Here is a 16,860-nt window from a genome sequence, read left to right as displayed (position 1 = left end):
CGGTCCGGTCTGCTCCGGGCCGGTCCGGTCCGGTCTGCTCTGCTCCGGTCCGGTCTGCTCCGGGCCGGTCCGGTCCGGTCTGCTCTGCTCCGGTCCGGTCTGCTCCGTTCCGGTCCGGTCCGGTCCGGTCTGCTCCGGGCCGGTCCGGTCCGGTCTGCTCCGGTCCGGTCTGCTCCGTTCCGGTCCGGTCCGGTCCGGTCTGCTCCGGGCCGGTCCGGTCCGGTCTGCTCCGGGCCGGTCCGGTCCGGTCCGGTCCGGTCCGGTCCGGTCCGGTCTGCTCCGGCCGGTCCGGTCCGGTCCGGTCTGCTCCGGGCCGGTCCGGTCCGGTCCGGTCTGCTCTGCTCTGCTCCGGTCCGGTCCGGTCCGGTCTGCTCCGGGCCGGTCCGGTCCGGTCTGCTCCGGGCCGGTCCGGTCCGGTCCCCTCCGCTCCGACCCCCGCAGCAAATACATTACTGTTTTAATGACCGCAGCTGTTCCACAGCCTCCGCCTGGTCCGCTCCGGTCCGTCAGTCCAACATAGAGCCAGGGTCTATTTTCCTGTCCGATCCACTCAGGTCTACTCTGCTCCGGTTCGGTCCGGTCCACCTGGTCTGGTCCAGTCCGACCTGATCCAGTTCAGATTGTACCAAACAGGAAAGAGAACTCCAACAGCCTCTGGCTTTAAACAAAATAAAATCATTTTGTCTTTATTAACAACTTGAAACTGTTTAAAGACGCTCTATTTGTCCTGACGTTAATCTTCAGATATATCATGAACAGACAAACCAGGCTGATTAAAAGATACACTAAAAAGCGGGACGAACAAAATTAAAACACACTTTCAGGTTTTGTACGACAAACTTCTGTTCAGCCTGAAATCAAGAAATCAAGCAGTCCAGCGTTTCTGAATGTTTAACAGCTGCATGTGTGGAACATCTGGAGGCTGCTGTCCATTAAGGTCGTGTTTTCTACAAAATCCATATTCAGGACCAGGATGCATTTTATTCTGAAAGGCCTGAATCGAGCATGAGCTTCTCTGCTTCTCCGGCCGGAGCCACCCGGAGCCACCCGGGTGGCCGGAGCCACCGGAGCCACCGGAGTCATCCTGAGCCACCGGAGCCACCGGAGTCATCCTGAGCCACCGGAGCCACCCGGAGCCACCGGAGCCACCGGAGCCACCGGAGCCACCCGGAGCCACCCGGAGCCACCGGAGCCACCGGAGCCACCCGGAGCCACCCGGAGCCACCCGGAGCCACCGGAGCCACCGGAGCCACCCGGAGCCACCGGAGCCACCGGAGCCACCCGGAGCCACCCGGAGCCACCCGGGTGGCCGGAGCCACCCGGAGCCACCCGGAGCCACCCGGAGCCACCGGAGCCACCGGAGCCACCCGGAGCCACCGGAGTCACCGGAGCTGAGGGTTTGAAAATATGAAGCGGACCGAACCGGAACGGAGGATGTGGAATTCCTGTAACCTGATCCTCTGTAACCTGATCCTCTGTAACCTGATCCACTGTAACCTGATCCTCTGTAACCTGATCCACTGTAACCTGATCCTCTGTAATCTGATCCTCTGTAACCTGATCCCGGCTGGGGAGTTCTTCCTGGGCCGTGCAGTGTCTGTGTTCTCCCCTCACTGGTCTCCTCTGTGTGGAGTTTGCATGTTCTCCCTGTGTGTGTCTTCTGGTCTTGTGGTGGACTGGAGCCCTGTCCTCATCTGTCCTCCTGTCCTGTGAAACGTTTTGAAAATGTCCAAAACTTCCTTTCTTTAAGGAAGTCCCACGAGAAGGCGTCCCAGAGCTCCGCCCCCAACCCCACCCCTCCCCCACCTCCACCCACAGACTGGATGTACTGGCTGCGGCACACGGGGTCCTGGTGGGGTTCTGGCAGGACTCTGGTGGGGTCCTGGTGGGGTTCTGGCAGGACTCTGGTGGGGTCCTGGTGGGGTTCTGGCAGGACTCTGGTGGGGATCTGGTGGGGTTCCGGCAGGACTCTGGTGGGGTTCTGGTGGGGTTCTGGTGGGGTTCCGGCAGGACTCTGGTGGGGTTCTGGTGGGGCTCTGTTGGCGCCAGTCTTGGGGACGGGTGTCATGGGTTAGTCCAGGATTGGTTGCAGCGCCGCTGTGGGTTCTGGTCTCTCAGATCGCCGGTTCTTCGTTCCGTTCTGGACCGCGGTTCTGGAGGTCTGACGCCGGTCTGGCTGCAGCCTGTGCCGAGAGAAAGCAGACTGTTAGTCACTGGAGGGTCGGCGGCAGGGCCGTTTGATCCAGAACCCCTGGTTCCTACCAGCGCCGGCTCCGCCTCTGGTCAGCTGGTCTCCTTGGCAACCTGCAGATGTTCCGGCGCGATGCTGAAGTCGTCCTCGTCCCCGTCCTCGTCCTCATCCCCGTCCCCGTCCTCGTCGCTCTCGGTTCCTTGCTCCGTCTTCTGGACCCGTCCGGCTCCAGCTTGGAGATCGGGTGAGGCTTCTGGTCCAGGTTCCGGGGTTCTTGGTCCCGGTGCTGCTGGGGGGTCGAGGTCTTCCTCGGCGTCCAGCCACACGTCCTGATCGGGCTGCTCGTCCTCTGGCGTCTCGGTTCTGGGTTCCTGCTGCAGCGTTCCCGGGTTCTCTCCCCCTCCGGCCTTCCCCGGTCCTGTTGGGTCCTGAACCGGGCCCTGGGCGGGACGGGCCGGTCCTGCAGGGGGCCGGGGCCCCACCCGACTAGACTCGTCCGCTGTCCCCGTCTCACGGTCGTCCTCCAGCGGGGCCATCGCCGGTCCAGATTCTGTCCGGTCCGAAGCCTCAGCTGGAACCTGACTGGGTTCTGTCGGGTTCTCCTGGACCAGCGTGAGCCCGGCTTCCTCGTCCACAGCAGAGACACGGACAGATCCAGACGTTCCATCTGCAGCTGCGACGTTCTCAAACAGAACTTCTTGTGATTCACTGTCCTGGACCCGAGTCTGTGGAACCTTGTCAGGCTCTTCAGCAGCTGGCAGAACATCTGGGGCTGCCGCAGCGCCGGGCGCCGCCCGGTCCAGAAAACCCCCGGTTTGTCCTGCGTTGTTCGGTTCTCCAGCTGTTGCTGCTGCAGGAACGTCTTCTGAGGCTTCCGGTTCTCCGGTTCCGCCATCGGACGGGAGAACGTCCGCTTCCTCATCGGGTTCTTCTGTTTGCAGGAACTGAGTCTTCGGGTCTTCACTTCCTGGAGCGTCCTCGTCTTCAGAGGCGTCCATCGGCCCGGCGGCGGCTTCTGGTTCCTCGGTGGGTTCTGCGCTGGTCTCTGTGTGATCCAGGTCCAGGTCAGCAGGTCCAGACTCCAGGGCTGGTCTGTTTTCTGCTGCTGGTCCTGGTGGACCGTCCTCTGAGGCGTCCTCTGGGCAGAACGGTCCAGACCCGTCTGGTTCTGAGATCGGAGCAGCGCCGGGAGTCTCCGGAGGTCCGTCGGGTTCTCCGGCAGTCCCTGCCATCCTCCTCAGGAGGAACCGGAACATGGTCTGGTACTTCCTGGTTTGAGTCCCTGGTTCAGCTTCCGGTCTACCGTCAGAACCGTCCTCCAGAGACGGAAGACTGGTCTCTGAACCCGGACCGGGCAGCGTCGGGGTTCTGGGAGGTTCTGGGTCGTCCAGACCTGCGTCTGCTGCCCGTCTTTCTGGTTCTGGACTGATTGAGACACTTGGGACTTCCAACAGTTCTGAAACAGCAGCTGGATCTCCGGGACCTTCAGGTAGGGGTGAAAGGTCGTCTCCAGCTGCTTCTCGGGTTTGGATGTCCTCTGAAGGACGGTCCTCCTGGACTGGAGAGACGCCCGGTCCCAACACGTCTGGTTCTTGAGGATCCTGGTTTGTAGAGACCTCCAGTGCAGCGCCGCCTTTCCTCACTGCTGCCGGAACGTCCCAGAAGAACTGGACCACCTTCTGGTACTTGGTCACAGGTTCGGGTTCTGTCTCCTCTGGTTCCGAGGCCGGGGCGTTCTCCGGTTCCTCGTCCTTCTGGAGGTGTTCAGGTTCTGAAGGCCCCGCTGGAGCCGGAGCAGCTTCTGGGTCTCCAGGAGGAGGTTCTGGTTCTGAGGCTTCAGAGGTTCCAGGCAGAACCTGTTCCTCTGATCTCTGAGGACCTCCTGCGTCCAGCAGTCCACCGTCTCCGCCGTTCTCCATGTGGGACCGTCCCCGTCCTCCGGGCTCAGCAGCAGAGCGCGGTGGACACTCTGGTTCAGGTCCTGCTTTGTCCAGAACCAACTGGACCACATTGGGGTCCGTACTAGTCTCTGTTTCAGGTTCCTGGTTTGGTTCTGGTGTGTCTCCTTCCTGTCCCGGTGACTGGCAGCTGATTGGACCTGAGTCCAGCGATGGAGCCAGAGCAGCCTGGACGTCCTCTGACCGGGTCTCCGGTCCTCGTCCTGGAGTCTGATCCGCCTCTGGAGACTGATCCAGTTCTGGAGACTGATCTGGTTCTGGAGACTGATCCGGTTGTGGAGTCTGATCCGGCTCTGGAGACTGATCCGGTTCTGGAGGGACGGCTGGTCCAGCTACTGACACTGTCTGAACTACGTCCTCGGCGAGAGGACCGGTCTCCTGGCGGGCCGATCCGGTCTCTTCGCTGTCCTCTGAGGGGACGTCCTGTTCCAGACCCGGAGGGCCGTCCCCCTCGGCGCCTGGCCGGACCTCTTGACCTCCCGGCGCCGCCGGCTGGGAGCCGTCCGGCAGAACGTCTCTGCGTTCCGGTTTGGGTTCTTCCAGGATTTTCTTCACGGCCGCCGGAACGTCCAGGATGAGCCGGACCACCTTCTGGTACGCCGGGGTTCTCGCCGGGGCTTCAGGTTCCTGCCTGGCTTCCGTTCCGTCGGTTCCTGTCGAGGAACCCTCAGACGTTCCTTCCTCTGCCGGTCCCTCGGGACGGACGGGCTCGGCTGCAGCGGCGTCCAACAGCTGTCCTCCGTCCACAGGCGGAGCAGCCAGAACCTTTTCATCTGCTGCCACTGGGGGCGCCAGACTTCCTGCTGAGACGGGTTCCTGCTCCGGAACCGGAGCTCTCTCTGGCTCCGGGTCCGGTGTGAGGCCCGCTCCCGGTTCCTCTGACGGTCCCTCCGGTTCCGGACCCTGCTGGTCTGCCTCTGGATGTGGAGGAGCAGCGTCCAGCACTTCCTCCAGCAGGTCAGCAGGGGGAGCTGCTCCTGCCTGAACCGCCGCCGGAGGAAGAACCGAGGGAGGTTCTAAAGCCGTGGCTGCCTCAGCTTCTGGACCACGTCCCTCTTCCGGGGCGTCCACAGGTCCCGCCTGGGTTTCAGTCGGAGACAGCGTCTCAGTTCTGGACTCCATAGCTTTCTTCACTGCTGCCGGAACGTCCCAGATGAACTGGACCACCTTCTGGTACTTGGTCACAGGTTCGGGTTCTGTCTCCTCTGGTTCCGAGGCCGGGGCGTTCTCCGGTTCCTCGTCCTTCTGGAGGTGTTCAGGTTCTGAAGGCCCCGCTGGAGCCGGAGCAGCTTCTGGGTCTCCAGGAAGAGGTTCTGGTTCTGAGGCTTCAGAGGTTCCAGGCAGAACCTGTTCCTCTGGTCTCTGAGGACCTCCTGCGTCCAGCAGCCCACCGTCTCCGCCGTCCTCCATGTGGGACCGTCCCTGTCCTCCGGGCTCGGCAGCAGAGTGCGGTGGACACACTGGTTCAGGTCCTGCTCTGTCCAGAACCAACTGGACCACATTGGGGTCCGTACTAGTCTCTGTTTCAGGTTCCTGGTTTGGTTCTGGTGTGTCTCCTTCCTGTCCCGGTGACTGGCAGCTGATTGGACCTGAGTCCAGCGATGGAGCCGGAGCAGCCTGGACGTCCTCTGACCGGGTCTCCGGTCCTCGTCCTGGAGTCTGATCCGCCTCTGGAGACTGATCCGGTTGTGGAGACTGATCCGGTTCTGGAGACTGATCCAGTTCTGGAGACTGATCCGGCTCTGGAGACTGATCCAGTTCTGGACACTGATCTGGCTCTGGAGACTGATCCGGTTGTGGAGTCTGATCCGGTTCTGGAGACTGATCCAGTTCTGGAGACTGATGCGGTTCTGGAGACTGATCCAGTTCTGGAGACTGATCCGGTTCTGGAGACTGATCCAGTTCTGGAGAATGATCCGGCCCTGGAGACTGATCCAGTTCTGGAGACTGATCCGGTTCTGGAGGGACGGCTGGTCCAGCTTCTGACACTGTCTGAACTACGTCCTCGGCGAGAGGACCGGTCTCCTGGCGGGCCGATCTGGTCTCTTCGCTGTCCTCTGAGGGGACGTCCTGTTCCAGACCCGGAGGGCCGTCCCCCTCGGCGCCTGGCTGGACCTCTTGACCTCCCGGCGCCGCCGGCTGGGAGCCGTCCGGCAGAACGTCTCTGCGTTCCGGTTTGGGTTCTTCCAGGATTTTCTTCACGGCCGCCGGAACGTCCAGGATGAGCCGGACCACCTTCTGGTACGCCGGGGTTCTCGCCGGGGCTTCAGGTTCCTGCCTGGCTTCCGTTCCGTCGGTTCCTGTCGAGGAACCCTCAGACGTTCCTTCCTCTGCCGGTCCCTCGGGACGGACGGGCTCGGCTGCAGCGGCGTCCAACAGCTGTCCTCCGTCCACAGGCGGAGCAGCCAGAACCTTTTCATCTGCTGCCACTGGGGGCGCCAGACTTCCTGCTGAGACGGGTTCCTGCTCCGGAACCGGAGCTCTCTCTGGCTCCGGGTCCGGTGTGAGGCCCGCTCCCGGTTCCTCTGACGGTCCCTCCGGTTCCGGACCCTGCTGGTCTGCCTCTGGATGTGGAGGAGCAGCGTCCAGCACTTCCTCCAGCAGGTCAGCAGGGGGAGCTGCTCCTGCCTGAACCGCCGCCGGAGGAAGAACCGAGGGAGGTTCTAAAGCCGTGGCTGCCTCAGCTTCTGGACCACGTCCCTCTTCCGGGGCGTCCACAGGTCCCGCCTGGGTTTCAGTCGGAGACAGCGTCTCAGTTCTGGACTCCATAGCTTTCCTCACTGCTGCCGGAACGTCCCAGATGAACTGGACCACCTTCTGGTACTTGGTCACAGGTTCGGGTTCTGTCTCCTCTGGTTCCGAGGCCGGGGCGTTCTCCGGTTCCTCGTCCTTCTGGAGGTGTTCAGGTTCTGAAGGCCCCGCTGGAGCCGGAGCAGCTTCTGGGTCTCCAGGAGGAGGTTCTGGTTCTGAGGCTTCAGAGGTTCCAGGCAGAACCTGTTCCTCTGATCTCTGAGGACCTCCTGCGTCCAGCAGTCCACCGTCTCCGCCGTTCTCCATGTGGGACTGTCCCCGTCCTCCGGGCTCGGTAGCAGAGCGCGGTGGACACTCTGGTTCAGGTCCTGCTTCCTGACACGTGCTCATGGACCCGGGTTCCTGTCTGGGTTCTGGTTCTTCTGCTGGTCCTGGTGCTGCAGCCAGCGGCTGAATGTCGCCTTGGACCAGAATCCCTGGTTCTAACGCTCGGACATCTTCTGGTCTCGGAGAGCCGTCCGCCGGGTCTGCTGCCGGGACCTGTGTGGTTCTGGATGCTGGTTGGGTTTTGGAGGCGTCCCCTGAGTCCAGAGCCCTTTCCTCTTCAGGAGCTTCAGTTCGTGGAACGGCTTCAGCTTCAGCGTCTTCGTGGGGGGTTGGACCAGAGCCAGTATGGTCTGGGAGACCTGCTGGACCTGAGAAGGGTTCTCCTTCCTCTGCAATCTGTGGAACCAGACCAGGACCACCTGGTTCCGTCTGAGCCTGCTTCAGCACTTCAGGCTGGACTGTGGGCTCCGTGGTGGACTCCCGGGTTCCAGCTGCTGCTTCAGCTGCTGTTTCAGCTGCTGCTTCAGCTGCTGTTTCAGCTGGCCCTGCTACAGCTGGTTCTGTTTCAGCTGGCCCTGTTTCAGCTGGCTCTGTTTCAGCTACTATTTCAGCTGGCTCTGCTTCAGCTACTGTTTCAGCTGGCTCTGTTTCAGCTGCTGTTTCAGCTGTCTCTGTTTCAGCTGCTGTTTCAGCTGTCTCTGTTTCAGCTACTGTTTCAGCTGGCTCTGTTTCAGCTACTGTTTCAGCTGGCTCTGTTTCAGCTGGCTCCGTTTCAGCTACTGTTTCAGCTGGCTCTGTTTCAGCTGCTGTTTCAGCTGGCTCTGTTTCAGCTACTATTTCAGCTGGCTCTGCTTCAGCTGGCTCTGTTTCAGCTGGCTCTGTTTCAGCTGCTGTTTCAGCTGTCTCTGTTTCAGCTACTGTTTCAGCTGGCTCTGTTTCAGCTGCTGTTTCAGCTGGCTCTGTTTCAGCTACTGTTTCAGCTGGCTCTGTTTCAGCTACTGTTTCAGCTGGCTCTGTTTCAGCTGGCTCCGTTTCAGCTACTGTTTCAGCTGGCTCTGTTTCAGCTGGCTCTGTTTCAGCTGCTGTTTCAGCTGGCTCTGTTTCAGCTACTGTTTCAGCTGGCTCTGTTTCAGCTACTGTTTCAGCTGGCTCTGTTTCAGCTGGCTCCGTTTCAGCTACTGTTTCAGCTGGCTCTGTTTCAGCTGGCTCCGTTTCAGCTACTGTTTCAGCTGGCTCTGTTTCAGCTACTGTTTCAGCTGGCTCTGTTTCAGCTGGCTCCGTTTCAGCTACTGTTTCAGCTGGTTCTGTTTCAGCTGGCCCTGTTTCAGCTACTGCTTCACTTGGCGCTACTTCAGCTGCTGTTTCAGCTGGCTCTGTTTCAGCTACTGTTTCAGCTGGCTCTGTTTCAGCTACTGTTTCAGCTGGCTCTGTTTCAGTTGGCTCCGTTTCAGCTACTGTTTCAGCTGGCTCTGTTTCAGCTGGCTCCGTTTCAGCTACTGTTTCAGCTGGCTCTGTTTCAGCTGCTGTTTCAGCTGGCTCTGTTTCAGCGACTGTTTCAGCTGGTTCTGTTTCAGCTGGCCCTGTTTCAGCTACTGCTTCACTTGGCGCTACTTCAGCTGCTGTTTCAGCTGGCTCTGTTTCAGCTACTGTTTCAGCTGGCTCTGTTTCAGCTACTGTTTCAGCTGGCTCTGTTTCAGTTGGCTCCGTTTCAGCTACTGTTTCAGCTGGCTCTGTTTCAGCTGGCTCCGTTTCAGCTACTGTTTCAGCTGGCTCTGTTTCAGCTGCTGTTTCAGCTGGCTCTGTTTCAGCGACTGTTTCAGCTGGTTCTGTTTCAGCTGGCCCTGTTTCAGCTACTGCTTCACTTGGCGCTACTTCAGCTGCTGTTTCAGCTGGATCTGTTTCAGCTACTGTTTCAGCTGGCTCTGCTTCAGCTGGCTCTGTTTCAACTGCTGTTGCAGCTGCTGCTTCAGCTGGCTCTGTTTCAGCTGCTGCTTCAACAGGCTCTGTTTCAGCTGCTGTTTCAGCTGGCTCTTCTTCAGCTGGCCCTGCTACAGCTGGTTCTGTTTCAGCTGGCCCTGTTTGAGCTGCTGCTTCAGCTGGCCCTGTTTCAGCTACTGTTTCAGCTGGCCCTGTTTCAGCTGGCTCTGTTTCAGCTGCTGCTTCAGCTGGCTCTGTTTCAGCTACTGTTTCAGCTGGCTCTTCTTCAGCTACTGCTTTAACTGGCTCTGTTTCATCTGCTGCTTCAACTGGCTCTGTTTCAGCTGCTGCTTCAGCTGGCCCTGCTACAGCTGGTTTTGTTTCAGCTGGCTCTGTTTCAGCTGCTGCTTCAGCTGGCCCTGTTTCAGCTACTGTTTCAGCTTGCTCTTCTTCAGCTGGCCCTGTTTCAGCTGGCTCTGTTTGAGCTGCTGCTTCAGCTGGCCCTGTTTCAGCTACTGTTTCAACTGGCTCTTCTTCAGCTGGCCCTGTTTCAGCTGGCTCTGTTTGAGCTGCTGCTTCAGCTGGCCCTGTTTCAGCTACTGTTTCAGCTGCTGCTTCAGCTGGCTCTGTTTCAGATACTGTTTCAGCTGGCTCTGCTTCAGCTGGCCCTGTTTCAGCTGGCTCTTCTTCAGCTACTACTTTAACTGGCTCTGTTTCATCTGCTGCTTCAACTGGCCCTGTTTCAGCTACTGTTTCAGCTGCTGCTTCAACTGGCTCTGCTTCAGCTGCTGCTTCAGCTGGCCCTGTTTCAGCTGCTGTTTCAGCTGGCTCTTCTTCAGCTGGCCCTGTTTCAGCTTGCTCTGTTTGAGCTGCGGCTTCAGCTGGCCCTGCTTCAGCTACTGTTTCAGCTGGCTCTTTTTCAGCTGGTCCTGTTTCAGCTGCTGCTTCAACTGGCCCTGTTTCAGCTGCTGCTTCAACTGGCCCTGTTTCAGCTGCTGTTTCAACTGACTCTGTTTCAGCTGCTGCTTCAACTGGCCCTGTTTCAGCTGGCCCTGTTTCAGCTGGTCCTGTTTCAGCTCCAGCTTCAGCTAGTCTCCTTTCAGTTGCTGCTGCTTCAACTGGCCCTGTTTCAGCTCGTGTTTCAGCTGGCTCTGTTTCAGCAGCTGCTTCAATTGGCCCTCTCTCAGCTGCTGTTTCAGCTGGCTCTGTTTCATCTGGCCCTGCTTCAACTAGTTCTGTTTCAGCTGCTGTTTCAGCTGGCCCTGTTTCAGATGGCCCTGTTTCAGCTGGTTCTGTTTTAGCTGCTGCTTCAGCTGGCCCTGCTTCAGCTGGCCCTGTTTCAGCTCCTGTTTCAACTGGCCCTGTTTCAGCTACAGTTTCAGCTGGCTTTGTTTCACCTATTCCTGGCTCAGCTGGCTCTGTTTCAGTTAAAGTTTCAGCTGGCTGTGTTTCAACTTGCTCTGTTTCAGTTAATGTTTCAGCTGCTGCTTCAGCTGGCCCTGCTTCAGCTGGCCCTGTTTCAGCTCCTGTTTCAACTGGCCCTGTTTCAGCTACAGTTTCAGCTGGCTTTGTTTCACCTATTCCTGGCTCAGCTGGCTCTGTTTCAGTTAATGTTTCATCTGGCTCTGCTTCAGCTGGCTCTGTTTCAGTTAATGTTTCAGCTGGCCCTGTTTCAGCTGGCTCTGTTTCAGTTAATGTTTCAGCTGGCCCTGTTTCAGCTGGCTCTGTTTCAGCTGCTGCTTCAGCTGGCTCTGCTTCAGCTGGCTCTGTTTCAGTTAATGTTTCAGCTGGCCCTGTTTCAACTGGCCCTGTTTCAGCTACAGTTTCAGCTGGCTTTGTTTCACCTACTCCTGGTTCAGCTGGCTGTGTTTCAACTGGCTCTGTTTCAGTTAATGTTTCAGCTGTCTCTGTTTCAGCTGTTTCTTCTGAGTTTGTCCTGTTGTCTCCTGCAGGAGTTCCTTTAAGTTCCTCCAGACTCTTTTGGTTCTGGGCTGTAATTTCAGTCCTGTTGTCCCCCGTGTCTGCAGGACCAACGTTCTCCGGTGGAACCCGGGTCTGTGTCGTGTTGATGGACGGTGCTTCGTCCTTTGATTTGTCTTTTCCGAATGTTTTGAGGATCTGAGTCCAGACGGAGTAAACCAGCCCCGCTGAACCCGGCTCTTCTGCTGTTCCAGCCTCCCCCCGCTGCTCTTCTGCTGTTCCAGCCTCCCCCCGCTGCTGTTCTGCTGTTCCAGCCTCCCCCCGCTGCTGCAGCACGTCTGTTTCCTGTGGAACCGGCGTTGTGTTGCCGGATGTTTCTGAGGACTCTGACAGCCGAGACGCTGCGGAGACCATCTCCGTCTCGTCGTCCTGGGAGACGTCCAGAGGCTCCGGAGCAGTCAGGGCTTCGGAGGTGATGTCCAGCAGGTCTTCGGCCGTGGTGATCTCCTCCGGAATGTCGCTCAGCTGCTGCTGTTTGCCGACGGGTTCTGGAGACTCGGCTGGACCGGCTGGACTGGCTGGACCACCTGGACTGGCTGGACCACCTGGACTGGCTGGACCACCTGGACTGGCTGGACCACCTGGACCGGCTGGACCGGCTGGGGCCTCAGAGGCGTCTTCCTCAGTGTTTGCTAGATTTTGAGCATGGGGACCGTGGCGGGACGCCTCTGGTTCCTGGTGGACATGGGGACCGCGGCGGGACGCCTCTGGTTCCTGGTGGACATGGGGACCGCGGCGGGACGCCTCTGGTTCCTGGTGGACATGGGGACCGCGGTGGGACGCCTCTGGTTCCTGGTGGAGGTTCCCCGGCTGGAGTCCATCGTCTGCCTGTGTTTGCACATGTCTCTCTGTCACGTCCTCATCAAACTCGGACAGTGGGACCACGGCCGGAGTCTCAGAGTCTTCGTCGTGTGACGCTGATTCCTTACCAGCCTCATCGGAAGACGCTCGGTCCGGCGTCTCGACACACCTGGACTTCTTTCGCACTGACAGAAGTCTCTTGAGGGAGAAGAAGGACTCACCGTCCACGTCTTGGTCCTTCGTGTCTTTCTCATCCTTGGATTTCCTTCTTGTGGCGACAAGTTTTCTCAGGACCTTCCAGGTCCGTCCCTCCTCGCCGTCTGCAGCGTCCCCCGCTGTCTCCGGAGACGCAGCAGGAGTGTGGTTCGCCTCGTCTGAGCTCTCCAGGGGGGATTCCGGTCCCGTCCGGGGGGTTTCGCTCTCGGAATCGGATGTCTTCCTGCTCCTCCTCCTGCCGGAGCCACAGAGGACGGCCTCCCAGGACACCGACGAGTCTTTCCTCTTCTGTCCCTCCTCGGTGCTGCGGTCTGATTCCTGCTGCTGGCCGGTGGGCCTGGCGCCGGCGCTCTGGGCCTCCCCGCCGGCGCTCTGGGCCTCCCCGCCGCCGCCGCCGGCGCTCTGGGCCTCTCCGCCGGCGCTCTGGGCCTCTCCGCCGGCGCTCTGGGCCTCTCCGCCGGCGCTCTGGGCCTCCCCGCCGGCGCTCTGGGCCTCTCCGCCGGCGCTCTCGGTGTCCTCCTGGGACAACAAAGGCGTCTTCGTGCGTCTCTTTGGTGTCATCAGTTTCCTGAAGGAAGCCCAGGCGCCGTCCTCCTCTGGAGACGGTCGTGGAGGACTTTGGTCTTCCTGGGTGCTGGCGGACTCTGCAGTGGACAGGGTGCAGGGAGGACCGTGTTCCTCAGACTCAGACAGTTTGATGTCTTCTGGTTTTTGCTGTCCTTCTTGTGGTTTTGCTTCTTCAGCTCCGCTGGAACCTTGGGACCCTGCGCTGCCTGAAGCGCAGAGTCCCAAAGACGGACGTCCTGAAGGACGCCTGCTGCTGCGCCGCTTTGGAGTCATGAGTTTGATGAAGGAAGTCCAGGCACTGTCCTCTGCTGGAGCCTCTGGACAGGATGGAGGACTGTCCTCTGCTGGAGCCTCTGGACAGGATGGAGGACTGTCCTCTGCTGGAGCCTCTGGACAGGATGGAGGACTGTCCTCTGCTGGAGCCTCTGGACAGGATGGAGGACTGTCCTCTGCTGGAGCCTCTGGACAGGATGGAGGACTGTCCTCTGCTGGAGCCCCTGGACAGGACGGAGGACTGTCCTCCCCCTGATTCCTGGACTCTGTGGAGGACAGCAGTGGCTCAGATGTGTGTCCTCCGGAGGTGGACAGCTTTCCGTCGCTGGATCTCCTGCGTCTCTGTCTTTTGGACAGTCTCTTCAGACTGGACCCGGACAGGAACCTCTTCAGGGGACTGTCTTGAACCGATTCTTGAGAGCTCAGGATTTCGGTCTCGGTCGGGGGGGCGGCTGGAGGGCGGGGGGACGGCAGCGGGGCTTCACTCGGAGGCGGGGCTGGAGACAGGACCGCCTGGTCAGGGTCTCTGGTCTCAGCTGGTGGATCTGGTTCTGCTGTCTCCACGCTCAGCTGGACGTCTCCGTCCTCCTCTTTCTCCTCAACCTTTGTCTTCCTGAGACCAGAAAAGATTCCGGTAGTGAAGAACTTTCTGAGAGGGGACTCGGTCGCGTCTTCGTGGGGAGAACATGGACACGTGGAACCGTCTTCTCGATCCGCCCCCTGCGGTGCTGCCGGCCGGTCGGCCCCCTGCGGTGCTGCCGGCCGGTCGGCCCCCTGCGGTGCTGCCGGCCGGTCGGCCCCCTGCGGTGCTGCCGGCCGGTCGGCCCCCTGCGGTGCTGCCGGCCGGTCGGCCCCCTGCGGTGCTGCCGGCCGGTCGGCCCCCTGCGGTGCTCCCTCCTGGTCCGCTTCCTGCCGGGCCGCTGCAGTTTCCTCCACCACCGAGTCGTGGTCGAAGACCTGCGGCGCCGCGTCGGCCTCCGTCCCGTCCTCATGTCCACCGCTGTCCTCTGGTCTCTGCGGTCCGTCCTCGGGGACGCCCGCCGCCGGGTCCGCCTCTCCGCCGGAGCCTCGCTTCACGGTGAGTTTGACTCCGATGCTGCTGAAGAGCCTCCGGAAGGCGTGGTTGATGTCGTTGTGTTTGGCCTCCATGTGGATCACGTGTGGCGGCGCTCCGGCAGCGGGATCCTCGCCATCCGGGAACGCCGGCTCGCACGGCGTCTCCGGCTCCGCCTCGCCGTCGTCCGCATTGAGGACAGCTACGAGGTGAGAGAGACAGGAAGAGGTCAGCGGAGTGGAAACGTCCGGCGGCGCAGACAGAACCGTCTGAGACGCAGCGGGTGCAGCGCCGGTCCGAGACCCACCCGGTCCGGCTGCCGCGTTTTCACAGCCGCCGTTCGAAGCCGCCGCCGAGCCGGTTCCAGCGACCCGTCCTCCGTTCCTGAGAGGCTGGAAGACAGAGACACTCAGTCCGCCTGGTGTTTCAGACCGCCATCACACGACACGCAAGCTCCGCCCCCTCCCTGCAGCAGCCAATCGCAGAGTGACGGCCGACAGCCGTCGACTCTGGACCTTTGAAAAGTAATGAGAGGAATCGAGTGACGACAGGGATTCAGACTGACCAGCATTTTATTGAAACGTCTTGTTTCTTCAGGCGGCAGCGACGGACGCCAGTCTTTAGCCTGGAAAACCAGCCCCGCCCAGCAGGGGGCGTCGGTGAGTCTCTTTGTCCCAGTAAACCACGTCTCATCAGGGTGTCCCGGTCACATGACACCTGACGAGACCCTTGTTACCCGCGAGACGCTGGAGACGCTGGAGACGGTGTGGACACTGTGTGGACACGGTGTGTCTCCATCGGTCTTCGCTCAGTCTTGAGCTTCAGACTTGCTGCCTGGTTTACTGACCGGGAACTGAACCCTCAACCTTCAGATGCCAAAACTGTCCCCACTGAGGGAGTCACCCTGTCCTGTCCTGTCCTGTCCTGTCCTGTCCTGAACCATCTCAGACTGTCTTCATGTGTCTCATATTGTCCTCACCTGTCTTGAAATGTCCTGAGTCAGACGGGTCGGGACGGGACGGGATGGGTCAGGTCGGGACGGTTCAGGACGGGTCGGGATGTTCGGGACGGGTCGGGACGGGTCGGGTCGGGACGTTCGGGACGGGTCGGGACGGGTCGGGTCGGGACGGTTCAGGACGGGTCGGGACGGGTCGGGATGTTCGGGATGGGTCGGGATGGGTGGGGACGGGTTGGGACGTTCGGGACAGGTGGGGACGGGTGGCGACGGGTCGGGACGTTTGGGACGGTTCAGGACGGTTCAGGACGGGTCGGGACGGTTCAGGACGGGTCGGGACGGGTCGGGATGGGTCGGGTCGGGACGGTTCAGGACGGGTCGGGACGTTCGGGACGGGTCGGGACGGGTCGGGTCGGGACGGTTCAGGACGGTTCAGGACGGCGAAGTTGACGTGTGTCTGAGAGCAGGAGTCCTGAGGGGGACACTGTTTGGACCTTCGGACCTTTCAGAGTCTCTCAGAGACTCATTAGGAGGAATTAGGTCCTGGATCAGGACCGGAGCGGATTAGCTCCGGTCTGAAGTCCGTCTGAAGAAACGCTCTTTGTTCCACGAAGCGGTCCGGCAGATTAAGGAGTCTGGACCTGGAAAGACCTGGTTCTGCTGGTCCTGCTGGTCCTGCTCCGTCCTACTAGGACCAACTCACTCAGAGACACTGAAACCCCCCCCCCCCCCAGAGGGGACGGAGGGAACTCTGGTCCTGGTCTTGGTCCTGGTCCTGATGGACTGACACTGACACTGCAGGGATGCGGTTCTTGAGGACCAGGAGGTTCCAGTCCCGTTCTAGATTAAAGGCACTGCAGAACCGTTTCTGGTTCTTTAGTTTTCTGACCTGCGAGACGAGAAGCTGCTGAGGAGACGGACCCTCAGCGTGTGAGACGAATCTGAGACCTCAGAGAGGACGGACCTCAGAGAGGACGGACCGAAGAGAGGACGGACCTCAGAGAGGACGGACAAACTAACTTTCCTTAATTTTGCCGACCGACAGTTTTTAATTACATTTTATTTTATTTATTTCTTTTATTTTCGCTCTCAGCGATCGGCGACCGTCTCCCAGGACAGACGGGGACGGAGAGACGGGGACGGAGAGACGGGGACGGACAGATGGGGATGGACAGATGGGGACGGAGAGACGGGGACGGAGAGAGACAGCAGCTCTGCAGATTTTCACCTCCAGCAGAAGACGCCCCGGAGACGCTCCTTCAGGGCGGCAGGAGAACCTTCCAGAACCGGCACAGAACCACACCGGTTCTGACGAGAACCTGAAGGACTCGCTGAGCTGCAGTCCAAAAGTTTCACGTCTTTCATCAGATCAGGAAAAACTCAAGACCTCAGCTGATCGATCCTCTGATCAGCTGATCGATCAGCTGATCAGAGGATCAGAGGATCGATGGAGATCTGGAGGCTGAAGTTCTGCAGCTGCAGATAAAGAAGATGCTCGGTTTGGTGTGTGTGTGTGTGTGTGTGTGTGTGTGTGTGTGTGTGTGTGTGTGTGTGTGTGTGTGTGTGTGTGTGTGTGTGTGTGTGTGTGTGTGTGTGTGTGTGTGTGTGTGTGTCTCTGCAGCAGCCGCACCGTCCGGACTGGAGCCAAACGAGCCCCGGGTTCTCCTCTGAGGTTCTAGCGGTTCTCTGAAGCTGGTCTAACTAGAACTCTTGCTTAAGTCCGTTTCCAGACCCGATCCGGACCCGGTTCGGACCCGGTCCTACCTTGTCCGGGGTGCAGGTCTCGGTGCGGGCTCCGTCCTCTGCTGCGTCCTCGCGCTGCGCTGACTGTGCGTCTCCCATCGCGCGTCCGCAGCGCGTCAACCGGCTC

The 16,860-nt window shown here is 60.0% G+C and overlaps 1 protein-coding gene across 1 annotated transcript; it reads right to left on the bottom strand.

The window, feature by feature from the left end:
• Positions 1-1,829: 1,829 nt before the first annotated feature.
• Positions 1,830-3,134, bottom strand: LOC115385254 (clumping factor B-like). Its single transcript, XM_030087227.1, has 2 exons — positions 2,263-3,134; positions 1,830-2,183 (listed from the first exon to the last, which is right to left on the bottom strand). Exon 1 carries the CDS (start codon positions 2,725-2,727, stop codon positions 2,284-2,286), a length of 444 nt encoding a protein of 147 aa, XP_029943087.1. The 5' UTR covers positions 2,728-3,134; the 3' UTR covers positions 1,830-2,183; positions 2,263-2,283.
• Positions 3,135-16,860: the final 13,726 nt, after the last annotated feature.

Source organism: Salarias fasciatus, unplaced genomic scaffold, assembly GCF_902148845.1.
Source record: "Salarias fasciatus unplaced genomic scaffold, fSalaFa1.1, whole genome shotgun sequence".
Lineage (NCBI taxonomy): Eukaryota > Metazoa > Chordata > Actinopteri > Blenniiformes > Blenniidae > Salarias > Salarias fasciatus.
The sequence above is the reverse complement of the archived record's forward strand: the minus strand, read 5'-3'. Positions and strand labels throughout refer to the sequence as shown.